General features: G+C 44.0%; 1 protein-coding gene across 1 annotated transcript; it reads left to right on the top strand.

Annotated features, from left to right (window-relative positions):
* Window positions 1-3215: 3215 nt before the first annotated feature.
* On the top strand, window positions 3216-13672 carry LOC144781031 (acyl-coenzyme A thioesterase 1-like). Its single transcript, XM_078659649.1, has 3 exons — window positions 3216-3846; window positions 10445-10647; window positions 11844-13672. The coding sequence occupies exons 1-3, from the start codon at window positions 3390-3392 to the stop codon at window positions 12462-12464; spliced, it is 1281 nt and encodes a 426-aa protein (XP_078515775.1). The 5' UTR covers window positions 3216-3389; the 3' UTR covers window positions 12465-13672.
* Window positions 13673-15197: the final 1525 nt, after the last annotated feature.

Raw genomic sequence — 15197 nt, 5'->3', positions numbered from 1 at the left:
GGCTCCGGTTTCCAGCCATGGATTACACTGGAGCGGTTCCTCACAGGCTACTCGCCGCAATCACCACTCCTCCCGGTCGGAGGGAGGAGAACCGCCAGCTCAGACTCCACAGCAGCAAGGCATCTCTGCCGAACCAGCGGCCATGTTGGTAAAGGCTCTGTGGGTGCTCCCTCCAGACACTCGGAGGGTGCAAGCAGGCCATCTAGATCGTTCCTGGGGTCTGCAATTCGTGGAAAAATGGGCGAAATCCTTGAGTAGGGTGGCGGTCGGATGGGGAGAGCCGCCAGCTCAAACTTCACAGCAGTGCGGCATCTCCACCGAGCCAGTAGCCATGATGGTAGAGGCTCCGTGGGTGCTCCCTCGAGAAACTCTGCAGGTGTGTTGCAGGCTACCCGGATATGTCCATGAGGAAAGGACGGCACCGGACTGCAGGCACAAGATCCACCGTTGGTTAGGCGGCAGAAGGGGGAGGGAGACCCGGGGCAAGTGCAAGAGTCCGTTCCCTTTCGGAGGAGCTCCCGGCTGGAGCTCCTCACCTGGCGGTCATCAGTGCTGCAAAAATGGCACTACTAATGACACTACCAGTGGCCTGAGCACAATGCTATTAATATTTAGTGTATATGGAATTGCTAAACTGATGTGTGCTGCTGAAAATAGGCAGACACCGCCACCATGTGCTTGGAATTAAGTGCTGGTGCCGAGCTCCGGAAAATACCGGCACAAATTAAGCACTGTCGGTTGGTAACTGGTCTGTACACGGGGGAAGCTTGCACTCCTGCTGACTATGATACACCTATTCTGTGAATGCTGGGTGGCTTCCACTGCTGCTCTCAGTTGTTGCCTGTTCTATGCTCATGAGATTTGCACTCCTGCTTACTACGCTGTACCTATTCTGTGTGTGCAAGTGACTTGTGCTGTCACAAGCGTGCCTGATTTGTGCACAAGGTAGGCTTGCACTGCTACTGCTGAGCAGTGCCAGTTCTGTGTGTGACTTGTGCTGCTGCTGCCAGCATACCTAATTTGTGAAGAATGGAGGCTTGCAGTGCCACTGTGCCAGTATGTGACAGGCCTGATTTGTGTATGAGGGAGGCCTGCACTGCTGATTCTGTGCTGTACTTGTTCAATGTGAGACAAGTTTGCACTGCTCCTGTCTGCCTCTCTTGCCTGTGGAGCTCTTGTTCCGTATGTGATGGTAACTTGCATTGCTGATGTGACTAGTGTATCACCTAAAAAAAAAATATATGTGCACGAGGAAACCGTGTCATGCTGCTGCCAATGTTGTACTTCTGTTGTTTGTTTAACTTGCTCTACTGCAGTTAGTACTGTACCCCATATGTGCCAGGGCATGGCAAGAGAGCAATGTGCCATCAAGCAAGGGAAATAGCCATCATCAGAGGCGCAACTAGAGGCAAATTTCGAGGGCGGGGGGGGTTTGTTGGGTGTAAGAAAAAATTTCGAGATGCAGGGGCTCTAAGAAGAGGTGAAAAAACAACAAAGCCTCATCAACAAACAAATGGTCTTTTAAAGTCCTGTGAACTGGGTGCGGCTGTCTGTGCGCGCCCTGGAAGCTGTCTGAGCCCGGGCGGCCACAAAGGGGGGGGGGGGGGCTGAGGCCCTTTGAGTGAGGGTGACCAGAATTACAAAACAGGCAGTAAGAACATACATAAGATGCTATTGTTAAACCCAGTGGCTTACCTGTGAATTAAATTGCTTTTTTTTAACAATGGCTAACTATGCCCGCTTTGTACAACATAAAAAAACACCTCCCCCCATTTTTGGTGGACCCTCTCCAAAAACCGGGACATGACCTTAAAACCCTGGTCCAATCGCTGGTTCGCTCCAGACTGGACTACTGCAATTCTCTTCTTACTGGCCTAACCTAATCCCAACTGTCTCCCCTTAAATCTGTTCTCCATTCAGCAGCTCCTTTCATATATGGGGCCAAAAGAAGCGACCACATTACACCCATTTTATCCACCCTCCGTTGGCTTCCCATCGAAGCAAGATCTATCTACAAGACTGCCTGTATCACCCACAAAGCCTTGCACTCCTCCTCTCCTCGCTACCTGTCGAATAAACTGAAACTCTCTGGAGGCTCTAGACCATCACGTAATGCGGAAAATGTATTGCTTGAACCTCCAACTTTCAAGAAGGAAATATCGATGGCCCAGTCCTTTTCAGGCAACGCGGTGAGAATCTGGAACTCACTTCCGCCTCAGCTCCGGACCACCACCTCTTCCCAGGCCTTCAAAACTGACCTCAAAGTTCTTCTCCGTCAAAGACACTCCCACATTTAATGCAGGCCCTCTCTATTATCCTAAATAAGTCCTTCCATTATAGGCATTTATATTCTCCATGACTATAGTCCCTTCCCAGTGTGTTCTTGTGGTTTGAGTGTCTGCCATATATTGCAGTATTATACTTCTACCTGTATTTTGTACTCTTTTGTATCATGCACAAGTCACTTTTCCTCTAGTAATGTATCGTTTTCTACCTCTTGTATTTTGTTTGCTTTTGATACATGCAAAATTGCCACCATTGCCTCATGTTACGGAACGTTTGTTCTTGTGTTTTGAGTGTCTGCCATTTATTGCAGTATTATACATCTCTCTACTTGTATTTTGTACACTTCGTGCACACGTCACTTTTTCCTCTTGTAACGTACCGTTTGCTACCTCTTGTATTTTGTTTGCTCTTGATACATGCACAATTATCACTATTGCCTCATGTAACGTAACGTTTGCTTTTGTAACATGCTCACTTGTAATGTTCTCATGTATCATTACTGTTCCTATTGTGAAGCGCTCTGACATCTTCGGGTAAAGTCCGCGCTATATAAAAACGCATAATATAAATATAAATAAAATAAAAAAAATGGGGACTGAGTTCTACTTGCAGTAGTCCTACTTGACCGCGTTGTGTGATCTTGCACATATCTAATCATCTCGTGCAGAAAAATTCAATGAGCTGGCCGAAATGCCTAAAAATAAACCATCAGAAAGCTAAAAAGCCATAAAAAATGTTGAAGCCGAACCGGGGTATCTGTTTCTCGCCATGTTTCCTCTACTTAATCAACGCAAATGCATAAATGCATGGCGTATGCCGTAACAAATGTAGAAACACGAGCCCAGGCGTCCCCTTCAATAGATCTAGGAAGTTATGTTGGTTGACTGACAGCTGGGGAAAAAAAAGGCACCTCCCAGCACTCCGTTCTCACGTGGACCCTGATCCACTGCGTCGGGCGTCGATTGCATTTCCTGATACATTCATTGCCCTATTGCCCTGAAAGTCCAGGCTGCTGCTGGGGAACGCACACCACCGCCACACTGTCTGCTCTACGAGCCGCCGGGTTCTTAAGGAGGGCCTTGATCCCCGCTTGCAGAGTCTCCATGGCTCCCGTGAGCATGGGGGTCGCCCCCTCCTCCAAGTGCCTGTTTGATGACCCTGTGCGGGTCTCAGTGAGTGGCCTCTCGCCGCTGCAGGAGGTCACACTCAGGGCTTCTCTCACTGATGAGACGGGGGTGCCTTTCCGATCCTCCGCCCAGTATAGGGCGGACAGCAGCGGGGAGCTGGACCTGACTAGCTCCCCAGCCCTGGGGGGCAGCTACACGGGGGTGGAGCCCATGGGGCTGGTGTGGTCGTTGCTTCCAGAGACCCCACACCGCCGCCTGGTGAAGAGAGACGTCCTGACCCCTGTCTTTGTGGACTTTGAAGTGTATGAGGGTCATGACCCCCCTGGTCAGCTCCTTGCCCGGGTCACCAACGAGCGAAACTTCCTGCGAGAGGGGGTGCAGAGGATCCCAGTGCGTGAGGGCAAAGTCAGAGCCACCCTCTTTGTGCCCCCTGGTGAGTTTGTATACTGTTGACATCACTAAACTGCGAGTGGTGACGTGACAGGTAGTACATTGCACATTAGTTTCCTAGCTCTTTGCATGAATAGCTCAGCCACTGAAGGTTGTTTCTTTGCATTCTGGGATTTGTAGTGATTATCACTGTATAAAATGAGGACTGCAAGTCCCAGAATGCAATGATATCCCCTGGGTTGCATGAGCTAACCACACATGATCTGGACCTGGAAAACTGGGGAGGCTACTATTATAATGAATAATTGCCACCCCCTGAGTGTTGTCTGTTCTCCTCATTTTTGCCCAGACCTAATTCTACCTCCTCCACTGCGGCGTATTTATGCAGTGCACTTTAACACCCAAGGACGTTTAAAGGCAGGTTCATGTTTGTGGTATCAAGTGGGTAGTACACATTGTATTAAGCTAGAAAGGCTCAGTGAACGCGCAGGGATTCCAACCTGTGACCGGACATAGAGAGTATATGCGGAATTAATGGATATTGTTTACAATGATCACCGCCAGTGTGCCAGATCCAGTACTAATGACACAATGCTACACTCCTGTGGGTTAGTTTAACCGCCTAGTGAATTCTGGGGGTTGTAGTCCTGCTGAACTGGTGGGAAAGTACATCCGTGAAGGGCAGTGCAAAAAGACTGACTGTTACAGCAGCTATGGGATTGGGATTCCACTTCCCACCACCACATACCATGGAGCACTGTGACCTGTGATGAACACGTAGGGTGCTCAGATAGCTGTGTCAGCTGTCTGGTTTTCTGTTGCTGTTTACAATGGTTAGTCATTTGTCATCAAGCTTTGTCTGCTTCTACTCCAGATTATCAACCTTCTTGTGTGCACGACTGGACAACTCAGTGGGTTGTAGGCCATTTGTCTGAGAATCCTCCATAATGCTTTTTCACAACGGTGATACTTTAATCTATAACAGCCCACAGATCCACCACTCAAAATGAACAGGAGTCCCACCAAAATCCAGGCTGAGGTTTCAAGAGTGAGTGTACTGGCTCACAAGGGTATGTTTAAAAGGGGACATGGGGGTGGCAAGAAGTTAGCCTCTTGTTAACACCATAGTTTACAGGGAGGTAGGATGTCAGGGGGCTACTGGGGCTGAACAGGCTCTGTGATATTGTGTCAACTTATTTTCTTGTAGCCTTTTCACCCAAATCTTGTTCATTTCTGTCAATCTTTTACCTGGGTTTAATCAAGTTGGTTCAAGTGTGCAAATAACGAGTGACAAAGTTCAGTCTAGTGCAGACTTTGCTCTTTAATAATAAGATTGCAATTCTCTCCTGAGCTCCTTCAATCCGTTTCTACACTTGGTAGAAAATTCTTTATTTGTTTTTTTACAACCGTGAAGCATAATACTAAAAATGATAAAAATACAAGTTAAAACAGTTTCACCAAAAAGTGCATCATTATATCTGGGTATATACAGAATTTTTCAACTCATTTGCAACCATATTTGCAAGTTCAATGTTCGCTTTTCTTAAAAGTGAGTCAACCAGAGTTAAAAACTTTGCCCCTTGACAAATTAATATGTTTGATGACCCCCCCCCCCCCACCCCCCGCCCAGCGGGTTATAGTCTGCCTACAAGTACGAATGTTGAGTTCTTATAAAATTGGTTTTAAAAGTGTCCTTCTAGCTTCGTTGACTGTAGGACAGACGCACATCACGTGGCATAGAGATTCGTTGTGACATCCACATAGTCGACAATTTGCGTTTCTACACTAGATCTTTCTAAAGACGACATTAAGTGCTCGGTAGTGTTTACTGGCAAAGCGCCTTGATTGACAGGCTTTGGGTGAAGGGGAGGGTCTGTTTTCAGTGGGTCAGGCACATCGGTCGATCTCTAGCTAATGCTTGGCATGATGTTTAGACCAACAATTTTATCAGTGCTCAAATATCCCTACAAATAATTTCTTATGTTCATAGAAGCAAAGTAGGCTCGCATAGAAGATTTGTTTATTTAAATATTTGTTTATTTAGGTGTTTTTATAAAACTCTGAGTATCACCTTGCTATAATTTCAATAATATGCTGAGCTATACAAAATGTACAGTAAAACGCAGACCTGAAACATACCAAGCATTGGCAAAGCCAATATGTCTTGTCTTTCGGCTTCGCTAGCGCAGACCTCTCAGCTTTGCTTATGGCATTTAGCTTCAGAAAAAGTTTAAAAATTGGATGTTGACAGTGTTGAAAAGCATCAGTAAAACGACAGTGAGACAATGCAAGCGAACCCAAGCGTCAGGACGCCTTATAGATAGTAGCAGCGCTCTACAAATGCAGTTCCATTGCAACTTGATTTAGGCATACATGCACATGTTATCATCACTTATGCTTGCACCTATGTCTTGATGCCCCAGCCCTTTTGTTCTTTGTGAATGCCTTTGCCCACTGGAACAGACTGCCATCGAATGATGAGGCCCACTTAGGACAAAAATGGTCTTATGTTGTTTGTGTTCCAGTTCAGAGACGACCTAACTTTGGCAATTTGGGCTGGACTGCTTCAATTGGAGCAGGAGCAATACTGATTAGAACATTGGAATGTTGAGCACTCCATTGAAAACAATGGTGTGCTCTGGGCTTCTAATGGCTGATAGAAGCCTGGAGCATCAACATTCCAATGTTTAACAAAGGCTTTACGGAGCCCAATGAGATTTCAACCCCCTTGGGCTTCGCAAGGCCTTTTTGTTTTTACACAAATTAGAACATTCTGCCCTATAGAGGCGGAATGTTCTAATAGCCTTAGAGCGCTCCGCGGGCTCTATCGGCAATTAAAGGCCTGTTCCCTTGTTAAAGGCCCGAGCCGTACGCTGCAGCGGGCCTTTAATGGCCGGTAGAGCCCTAAGTCTATATTATCATACTACAAGGTCTAATATGAGTTGGCACAGTGTGCAAAAATAATGATGTTTTTGGATGTTGCCCTGAGGGATTGCCAGTGGTTAGACCAATTGAAAGCATTCTTCCAATTACTTTTTGTGTGTTTGTGTTCATTTACCATTTCAAGACAGCAGAGGTCCGTCTTGGAAACAAATTAATTTCTTCTAGTTCGGGCTGGACTGTTCCCATTGGAGCAGGGTCAAGACTGATTTGCATAGAACTGGGTCCAAACTGATGTGGTATGGTGTGCAAAATAAGATGTGTTGGGATGCTGCAGAGTAATTACCAATGTATGAGATTAATAAAAAATTTCCATCCATCAATTTTAGTATACTTTAGTATGTTGTCGGAAGTAGGGGTGCTACAGCACTGTTCACAATAACCATGCTGGAGTTTAGGAAATGAATGGGCAATAAATATGCCTTTATTTTTTTTCTGCTCATATTTGCTGGACTTCAATGCAGAGGTCAAATGTCAGGCAATACCTTTTGGCAAATGACTCTATTCTTTTAACAAGGATATTGGTGTATATTTTCCCTAAATACGTAAACCAATGATTTTGTGAAGTGAACTATGTTGCAATCTTGCAGAAGTAGAGCAGTTTTCATTTTTTTTCTAAAACATATTAACGTTTAAATACCTGTAAATAAGCTGTACAGATGTTTCTGGCTATATCAGCAGTTCGGAAAGCACAAAGGAAGCACATTTTTTGTCTTTCTAAAGTGCGATGGAAACAGATTTTAATAGGATCAAAATAAATCAAGACATACCTATTACCTGAAATACAATTTCCTCACATCGTTTGTGTTTTTGATCAGTTAGAAACTGGATGTCTGAGGACATTTGCTATTTCAGTGGAAAATATGTGGTTTGTAAAGGTTATGTTATGTTATTTAAATTTATATCTAGGCGCAACAGCTACCCAAACAGGTTTTCCGGCGCCCTGCCGAAATAACAGAGAAGAAAGAAACTACTGATTAAAAAGCCAGGTTTTAAGAGACTTACGAAAAAGTGTAACATTCATCTGTGTGCGAAGAGACAACGGAAGAGCGTTCCACAGAACAGGGCCCAAATAGGAAAAAGAACGGCCACCCATACGGGATAGTCTGATTTTTGGTACCTGAAATTTGGCCTGAGTAGTAGATCTTAGAGTGCGTGAAGGCAGATACGTGTGGACTAGATTTTGCATGCACATGGGTGCCATGCCGTTCTTGATTCTGAACATATAGTTCAGAGCTTTACACTTAATTACATTTTCAACTCTTAACCAATGAAGGTCCCTCAAGGAAGCGGAAATAGAAGCTGTTCTCGGAGTTCAACTTAGCAGTCTGGCCGCGTAGTTATGACCTCTCTGTAGCTTTCGTGTCACATCTTTAGTAGCTCCAAGATAGAGGATTTTCCGTAGTCCAGCCGAGAAGTAACACTACGGTTTTCTGGGTAGGGCTAGGGAGCATCCACACAATGATACTGCACTGCCATGCATTAGTGATATGTTTGCTCCACCAGCTACATACTACACCATTACATTTTGTACACTTGTTGTTTGTGTGACAATTGGAATTTAAACAATCCCTCTGACTTCAGTGATGTAACATTGAAGGCCGCAGATCCAGTTCTGAAAAGTGGTCCAACATCACTGACCACATTTCACTTCTGGCAGTAAAACAAAAAATGTTGAAGCTGAATTCTTAAAAAATGATATATTGAGCACTAGAAACCATGAATAGAAAAGGCAGCCTTCCTTCTGACCCGACATTATGTGCCCCTGTCCAAGGCACTTTAAGGTAGTACATATTCAGGGCTTGTATCTAGAAGCCAATCTCACTTTAGGGCATCATGTCTCCAGGGTGTCCAGCTTATTTTCGCTAATTGATAGTGGTAATAAAGAAAGAACTACCTGCTATTCAAGCATTGGGTCAGTCCTGTGTAGATTATGTAAATGCCTTCTGCCTGGGACTTTCAGACACCCTCAATCAATTCAGCACGTCCGATCACTGGTACTCCAATTCCCCATCTTACAACCACAGTTCTTATTCATTTGCACTGGTTGCCTATCAAGAACAAACATTGGTAATGTAACGGTTTTGCCTTTGTAATGAATAAATAGCTGTTTTCAGCAATTGTCGTCCGGTAGAAGGAAAAAGGTCCCTGAAAGATAACACAAGAGTGGAGAGGATGTGGCACTCAAGAGCAGGGGATCCCGGTTCGAATCTTGGCAGCACCGCACAACTAAATTGTTATATAAAAAATGCTGAAATAGTAAAAGGCAAAACTTTATAAAAATATGCTTCCACCAAAGTGGATGTTAACAGTATTTAGGCGGCGAGAAACTGATGAGAAAAGCAGAAGACGAACAAGCATTTGTAAATGCAGAAAAATATACTGCAGCCAATAGAAATGGAGGAAAGGTAAGTGTCACACATAGGAACCAATGAGAAGTTGGGAAAGTGAGGTGGCTGGATTTAAGGCCCTTTTAAGTTTTTATTAAAAACAGTAGATTTCTCAAGCACAGCCAAGCGCTGAGCAGGCAAAACATTAAAAGGATTTTCTTTCAGGTTATGATAAACAAGGTCCCCCAGTTTCTCGCCTCTAAATTCACAATGTACCAGCTGGCCAGATCCCTGTGACACTGAACATTCCTAAAACACAAGTCCAAAGTCTTTGGAGACAGAGCGTTCTCAGTGGCCGTGGCCAGGTAATGGACAAGGTTCCCAGCAACCTCGGGTCCGCCTCACTTTTGCTGTCTTTCTGCAAGCTTTTAAAACCCCGTTTTTTAGAGTGGACCAGCCTGTTGCCTTAGAACCTTTTTTCATGTAGTAATTTCTCTCAGTGCCATAAAGCTTTGGTGTATGTGTGCTTCATAAATAACAAAAAACAATTCTATTTTTTTTAAATAGCTGGAAACGTATTCCTTACATATGAGTAACCATTGCAGAAGTAAATGTGGGCCCACGTAAACCTACAAGTACAATGAAATCCATATCTGGGTAGGCAACCTAGACATGTATTATGAGGGGCACTACTACCCCATCAACGTCACCTTGCATACATTCCTCTTTGTCAGCTCTGTGTCCCGTTCAGAGCCTTCCCCAGCCTGCTTTCCATCTATCTTGCTTTCCACATTCCACCTGGTCTCATTTTCCTCCCCCCCCCCCCCCCATTTACAGACTTCGGCCTACTCCTCATCTCTCTATACCCTCCTTCCTCTCACCCAGTCTCTGTCCTCACCACCCCTAAATACACTGCTGGGTTGTGCCTGTTTCTTTCCACTTTCTGACTGTCTTTTCTTTTACAACTCTTCAGCTAGAACCTTGTCCCTTTATTTCTGCTGAGGTATCTCTATGACCTTAGGTTACAGGCTGATTTACCAGTCTGTTGCAAGTGTTCATGCAATCAATGCATGGTCACTGCATTTCCCTGATAGATACACTGTGCCATGCGTTATGGCTTTGCTAATGTGGCTTTGCAGTTCCTTACTGCACACACCGCCAGATTAGAACTTTCAGTAGCGTTTCTGGTATTGGCTTTGCACCCAACAATTGCCACCTCTCAAAGTGCACTCGCCTAGCCCCTGCCAGCTGTAGGTGGCTCTTCCGGGGTAACGCTCTTCAGACAGTGCAAACAAGAGCAATCGGATATATTGTTTATGTACTCATTTTCAAAAAAGTAAATGACCATGCCTATCTCTTCCTATACCATAGGCCCTGGTCCATTCCCTGCTGTCGTTGACTTGTATGGCACTGCCGGAGGTCTCCCAGAGTACAGAGCGAGTCTGCTGGCTAACCGAGGGTTTGTGACATTGGCGCTGGCCTATTTTGGTTTTGAGGATCTTCCGAAAGGCGTGGACGAGTTCCACCTGGATTATTTTGGTTCAGCTGTGGAATTTCTGAAGAAGCAACAGCAGGTTTGATTGTTTTTTGTCTATAAAATTCCAGGATGGCTGGATGCAGTCCAGATTTCAAAGATAACCAGGGACTCTATATGTCTTTCATGCAGATTCAGTATATGTACATTATGTGAATATCTTGAAACTCTTACATGGATCCTTCACTCCTGGAGCCATGTTGGGCACCCCTGACTTGGACTGTAAGTGTTGTGCTTGGTGTAACATCTCAGTTAGCTCGGCCATCAATGTGAACTCTCTTGTTGCTTTACGTTTGAGTGTGCAAAGATCACCTTCACAGTTAGCTACCAAGTTTTTTTTTTCTGGTGGTTCGATTGAGTTAGTGATCTGCATGCAAAAGCTCTCTCAGTTGTCACAATTTGCCTTGGTATTTCATGCTTCGTATTTGTTGAGTACAAAAATGCATTTTCCTCTTTGAGGGTTGGCCACTTACTCTTGACCATGTCTCTTAACGGAGAACACCTTAAGTTCCACTCTTCCTTCATGAGAGCAGTTTCCATTCTTTAGTTTACACCATCCATGGTCTGAGCTCAATTGGTAGATGCATCAGCCATTGTTCTCCTTGAAGTTGCCTACATACAGTTAAACTGCCCCGTTAACTTTCACATATTATATGTGTATATATATATATATCTGTGTTGGCTGAAGCTGGCGTATAGATTTGGCTACTGCAGCGATATCACGGAGTTGAACACACACACACACACACATATATATGTATATGTATATATATATATATATATATATATATATATATATATATATATATATACATATATAGTCTTTAAAAACATGACAGATCTTTAAAATGTTAAATCACTTTGTCCCACCTGCAGTAAATGCAGATATCTCTGTACAGTTAGCAACTGAGTACAAGTTCTGAGATTTTACAGGCAACGTCCTCGGGCCTTTAGTTCGGCCTTAGACCCAGTGCAGGAATAACCAAAACGCAAAGTAATGTACTTTAGTTTCTACTTTTTACTCTGCTTTTGAATATGCTAAAAAGAAAAGGTAGCCTGATCTCAGTAACTGATTTCAGTGTTATAGCATGATAGCCATGTGCCTGTGGATTAATTTTGGCTTTGTAAAAGCCGAGCACGTGTTTGGCATTCCCATCCCTCTTTTTTTCATTGTAAACCATTAAAGTTCAGTTGGTTGTATTTTAATTTTGACCCCTTCTACCTTTTTTTCTTTAGGTAAAGCTTTCCGGGATTGGTGTTCTCGGTATCTCCAAAGGTGCTGATCTGGCTCTCTCTATGGCCACGTTTCTGCCTGGAATCAAGGCGGCGGTCAGTATCTCTGGATGTGGTGTGAACACCTTTGCTCCTTTGCACGGTGATGGGTTCACCGTAGCAGGTCTTCCGTTCAGCCCGGACAGGATACAGTTTACTGAAGACAATGTGGTGAATTTCTTGGAAGCTTTGGATGACCCATCAGACCCCGCACACAAGGACTGCCACATCCCCGTAGAAAAATCCTCTGCTGCTTTCCTCTTCCTGTCTGGTGTGGACGACCAAAACTCAAAGAGCGTTTTGTTCTGCCGGGATCCCATTGAGCGTCTTCAGAGACATGGGAAGCAGGTGGAGGTCCGCAATTATGATGGTGCAGGACACCTCTTGGAGCCCCCCTACTTGCCTGTGTGCCATGCATCCTTTCACAAGCTCATGGGGATGCCTGTGTTGTGGGGAGGGCAGCCAGAAAAACATGCCCAGGCTCAAGAGGATGCTTGGCATAGGATCCAAACATTCCTCTTTCGTCATTTGTTGGACTCCAAGGATCACATTCCCACACGCCAACATTTACCGTCATCTCTGTGAAGAAAAGGGATATTCTTGGAGACACCTTTATGGTATTTTAGCAAACTGAGCAGTGTGAAGAAAGTCTAAAAGCTTCATGAAACTGAATAGAAAAAAAACAAGTTTCCAATAAAACTGCATCAACCTTTAATAGTCAATAGTCTTTGCCGCATTATCTCAGACCACCACGCAAAACTAAACTTACAAAGACATTCCCATTAAAAATAATCTTGGCTCAACCAAAGCGTAAAGCTGGTGCCTTACATGTAACATGTATATTATAACTACAGCAGTAGAAAAATGTGGATATTCCAAGGTCAAACTAGCTTCTGCCTTGTCCATGAGATCGAACCAATCCTGCTCAAGGCTAGGATGATCATCCGTGATTCATAAATCACCTCTACTTGATTGAAACTCTTTGGTGGACCTTGTAATAGTTGACCATTTCTTATTCATATTGCACTTAAGTTTGGTGACATACCTTTCAGGGGTTGCCAGTGATGGAGCGGAGATCCTTGTATGTCAGTCGCTTGGTAAAGTCTTCCAACAGGACTCTCCATTGGAACTTTGATTGTCGACTTGAAGCGTAAGAAAGGAACTAACATCGGAAACATTTCAATTGCAGGGAACCCAATGTGGTTCCACAGAAATGACAGGGATGGTGTTGTCTAAGCCTTATGGGGTTCATTAGCAATTTAGTTCAGGTTACAACATAAATCAGCTTGCAAAATTGGAGCAAATATACTGTCAGAGCATACATATTAAGATAATCTTTCAGTCTCAATTTATATATAATGAAGGAGAAAATGCAAAATATAACTACATAGAGAATGCAAAATGTCAGATAAACAGGTTCCATAAAGGGGCTTCCCTATTCTAAATAAAGCATCAAAAGTGACGAGGGGGATTTCTACGGGGAAGTTGTCAGCAGCAGGTGAACCAAGTTTAAGTCTCAGGGGGAAAAGGATGAAGGCTCAAGCATGAAGCTCAACACCTGAGCAGAAGAAATTAGCAAAGTTTGACAAGAGGTCTTCGCTCAGCAAAGTCAGAGGTATCGGTCTGTACGAGTATTTACATTTAAATAGCATTTACTATTTTTTCATTGACTTATTTTGTCATGTTACTCATCCGAATATAGGGTGTCAGAGTGCTTTACATCAAATACATTATACATTATCAATAAATCATACAAGTTTCTGTACAGGATAGTAAATGAGACAATGAATGTTTTCCAGGTGTCACAATGTTATTTTTCCAATTTTTTATTTTATTCATTTTCAAACATACAACAAACACGTAAAACTACATGTCGACAATCCCCAGCATGGTACCACAGGATTATCAGCGTTCATATTGTATATCAATATGCAGTACAGCACGGCAACCCGTTTTTCATTAGATTTTTTGCTCAACTAAAACATTCCTACATCTGGTGCAGCATCAGCAGCTGTTGACAACTGATATGATGTGAGGGGAGCCCAAATGTCCTTGGGCCTTGATGATACTGGCAGGTCTTCGGCATATTGCAACAGTTGGTCCATACAGTATGTAACATCCTCTAACCAATTTTGTAATTTGTGCGCATTTTTACTATCCCAATTTTGTGCCGCCTTCCTCTTTGCTAACAACAATGTAATCAAGACTAGCCCTCTATTCGATGGCTTCGAATGATTCACAAGTCCCAGCAGACACACCTGTGGGGTGCATGCCAGTGTTTCCAAAACCATTTCTGACAGAGCCCGGGTAACCAATGCCCAGTAATTATGCACTCTTTTGCACATCCAGGCCAAATGAATAAAGTCTGCCTCTTGCATGTGGCACAGTTAACAATTAGCTGTCTCTCGCAGACCATAATTTTGTAACAGTTGTCGCGTTGTCATTATTGGTAGGGATTGTATGTTAAGAGTGCAAGGCCAGGAGAAGCACACAATCTGGATTTAAAACTTGACACAGTGCTAAGGGGTTGCCTGCACTAAAAATACTTTATTCCTATAAAAAAAAAACTTTTTACCAGCCTCATAATAACACCAGATTGAGAAAAAAAGCATAAGGTTCCAAACCCATGCCAAGCAGTTTGCATGCAGCTCCTTGATGCTGGTTCATAGCTCAGTGTGCTATGTAAGAAGCCTTGCATTTTATGAACTGCAAGTAATACAAGCATTGGCAAAGCCAATAGGTCTCACCTGTGCAAAAGCTATTGGCTTTGCCAATATGTTTTAGCAATGTGGCACACCGGAGTCTCTGCTGTTCAGCATGGCTAAGAGTTGGAAGGGTAAAGAAAAGTAGTGTGGAGTGTCCTAAAGTGGAGTGCTATGGAGTGGCGTACAGTAGTATTCGGTGAAGTGGAATGTCATGGAGTCACAAACAGTGTTGTGGAGGGAGTAGAGTGTCGTAGAGTGGAGTGGCATAGAGTGGAGCACAGTGTCAGAGTATAGTGGAGTGGCAGAGTCTCGTGTAGTGGAGTGAGATGGTGTACAGGGTGGTGCATAGAGTGTTGTAGCGTGGCATACAGCGCAGTAGATTGTCATAGAGTGTAGTGGAGTAGCGTGTTATAGAATACAGTGGAGTAAAGTGGCATGTAGTGGTATTGAGGGCGTTGCGTAGAGTGTTGTAGAGTGGAATAGTGTCAGGATGGCATAGAGTGGAGTAGAGTGATGTGGAGTGGCATAGAGTGGGTTAGAGTGTCAGTTGAGCAGAGTTTAAAGGAGTGGAGTGGTCTAGAGTAAAGTGGCGTAAAGTAAAGTGGTGCATAGT

This window comes from Lissotriton helveticus, chromosome 9 (genome assembly GCF_964261635.1).
Source record: "Lissotriton helveticus chromosome 9, aLisHel1.1, whole genome shotgun sequence".
Classification (NCBI taxonomy): Eukaryota; Metazoa; Chordata; class Amphibia; order Caudata; family Salamandridae; genus Lissotriton; species Lissotriton helveticus.
Note: the sequence above shows the minus strand (reverse complement) of the source record. Positions and strands in the feature narration are given on the sequence as shown.

Bases quoted from the DNA above. Each gene is read 5' to 3' on its own strand.
- LOC144781031 (XM_078659649.1), top strand. From the start codon at position 3,390: ATGGCTCCCGTGAGCATGGGGGTCGCCCCCTCCTCCAAGTGCCTGTTT. The intron at 3,847-10,444 runs GTGAGTTTGTAT...CCTATACCATAG, and splicing joins CACCCTCTTTGTGCCCCCTG to GCCCTGGTCCATTCCCTGCT. The intron at 10,648-11,843 runs GTTTGATTGTTT...TTTTTTCTTTAG, and splicing joins TTCTGAAGAAGCAACAGCAG to GTAAAGCTTTCCGGGATTGG.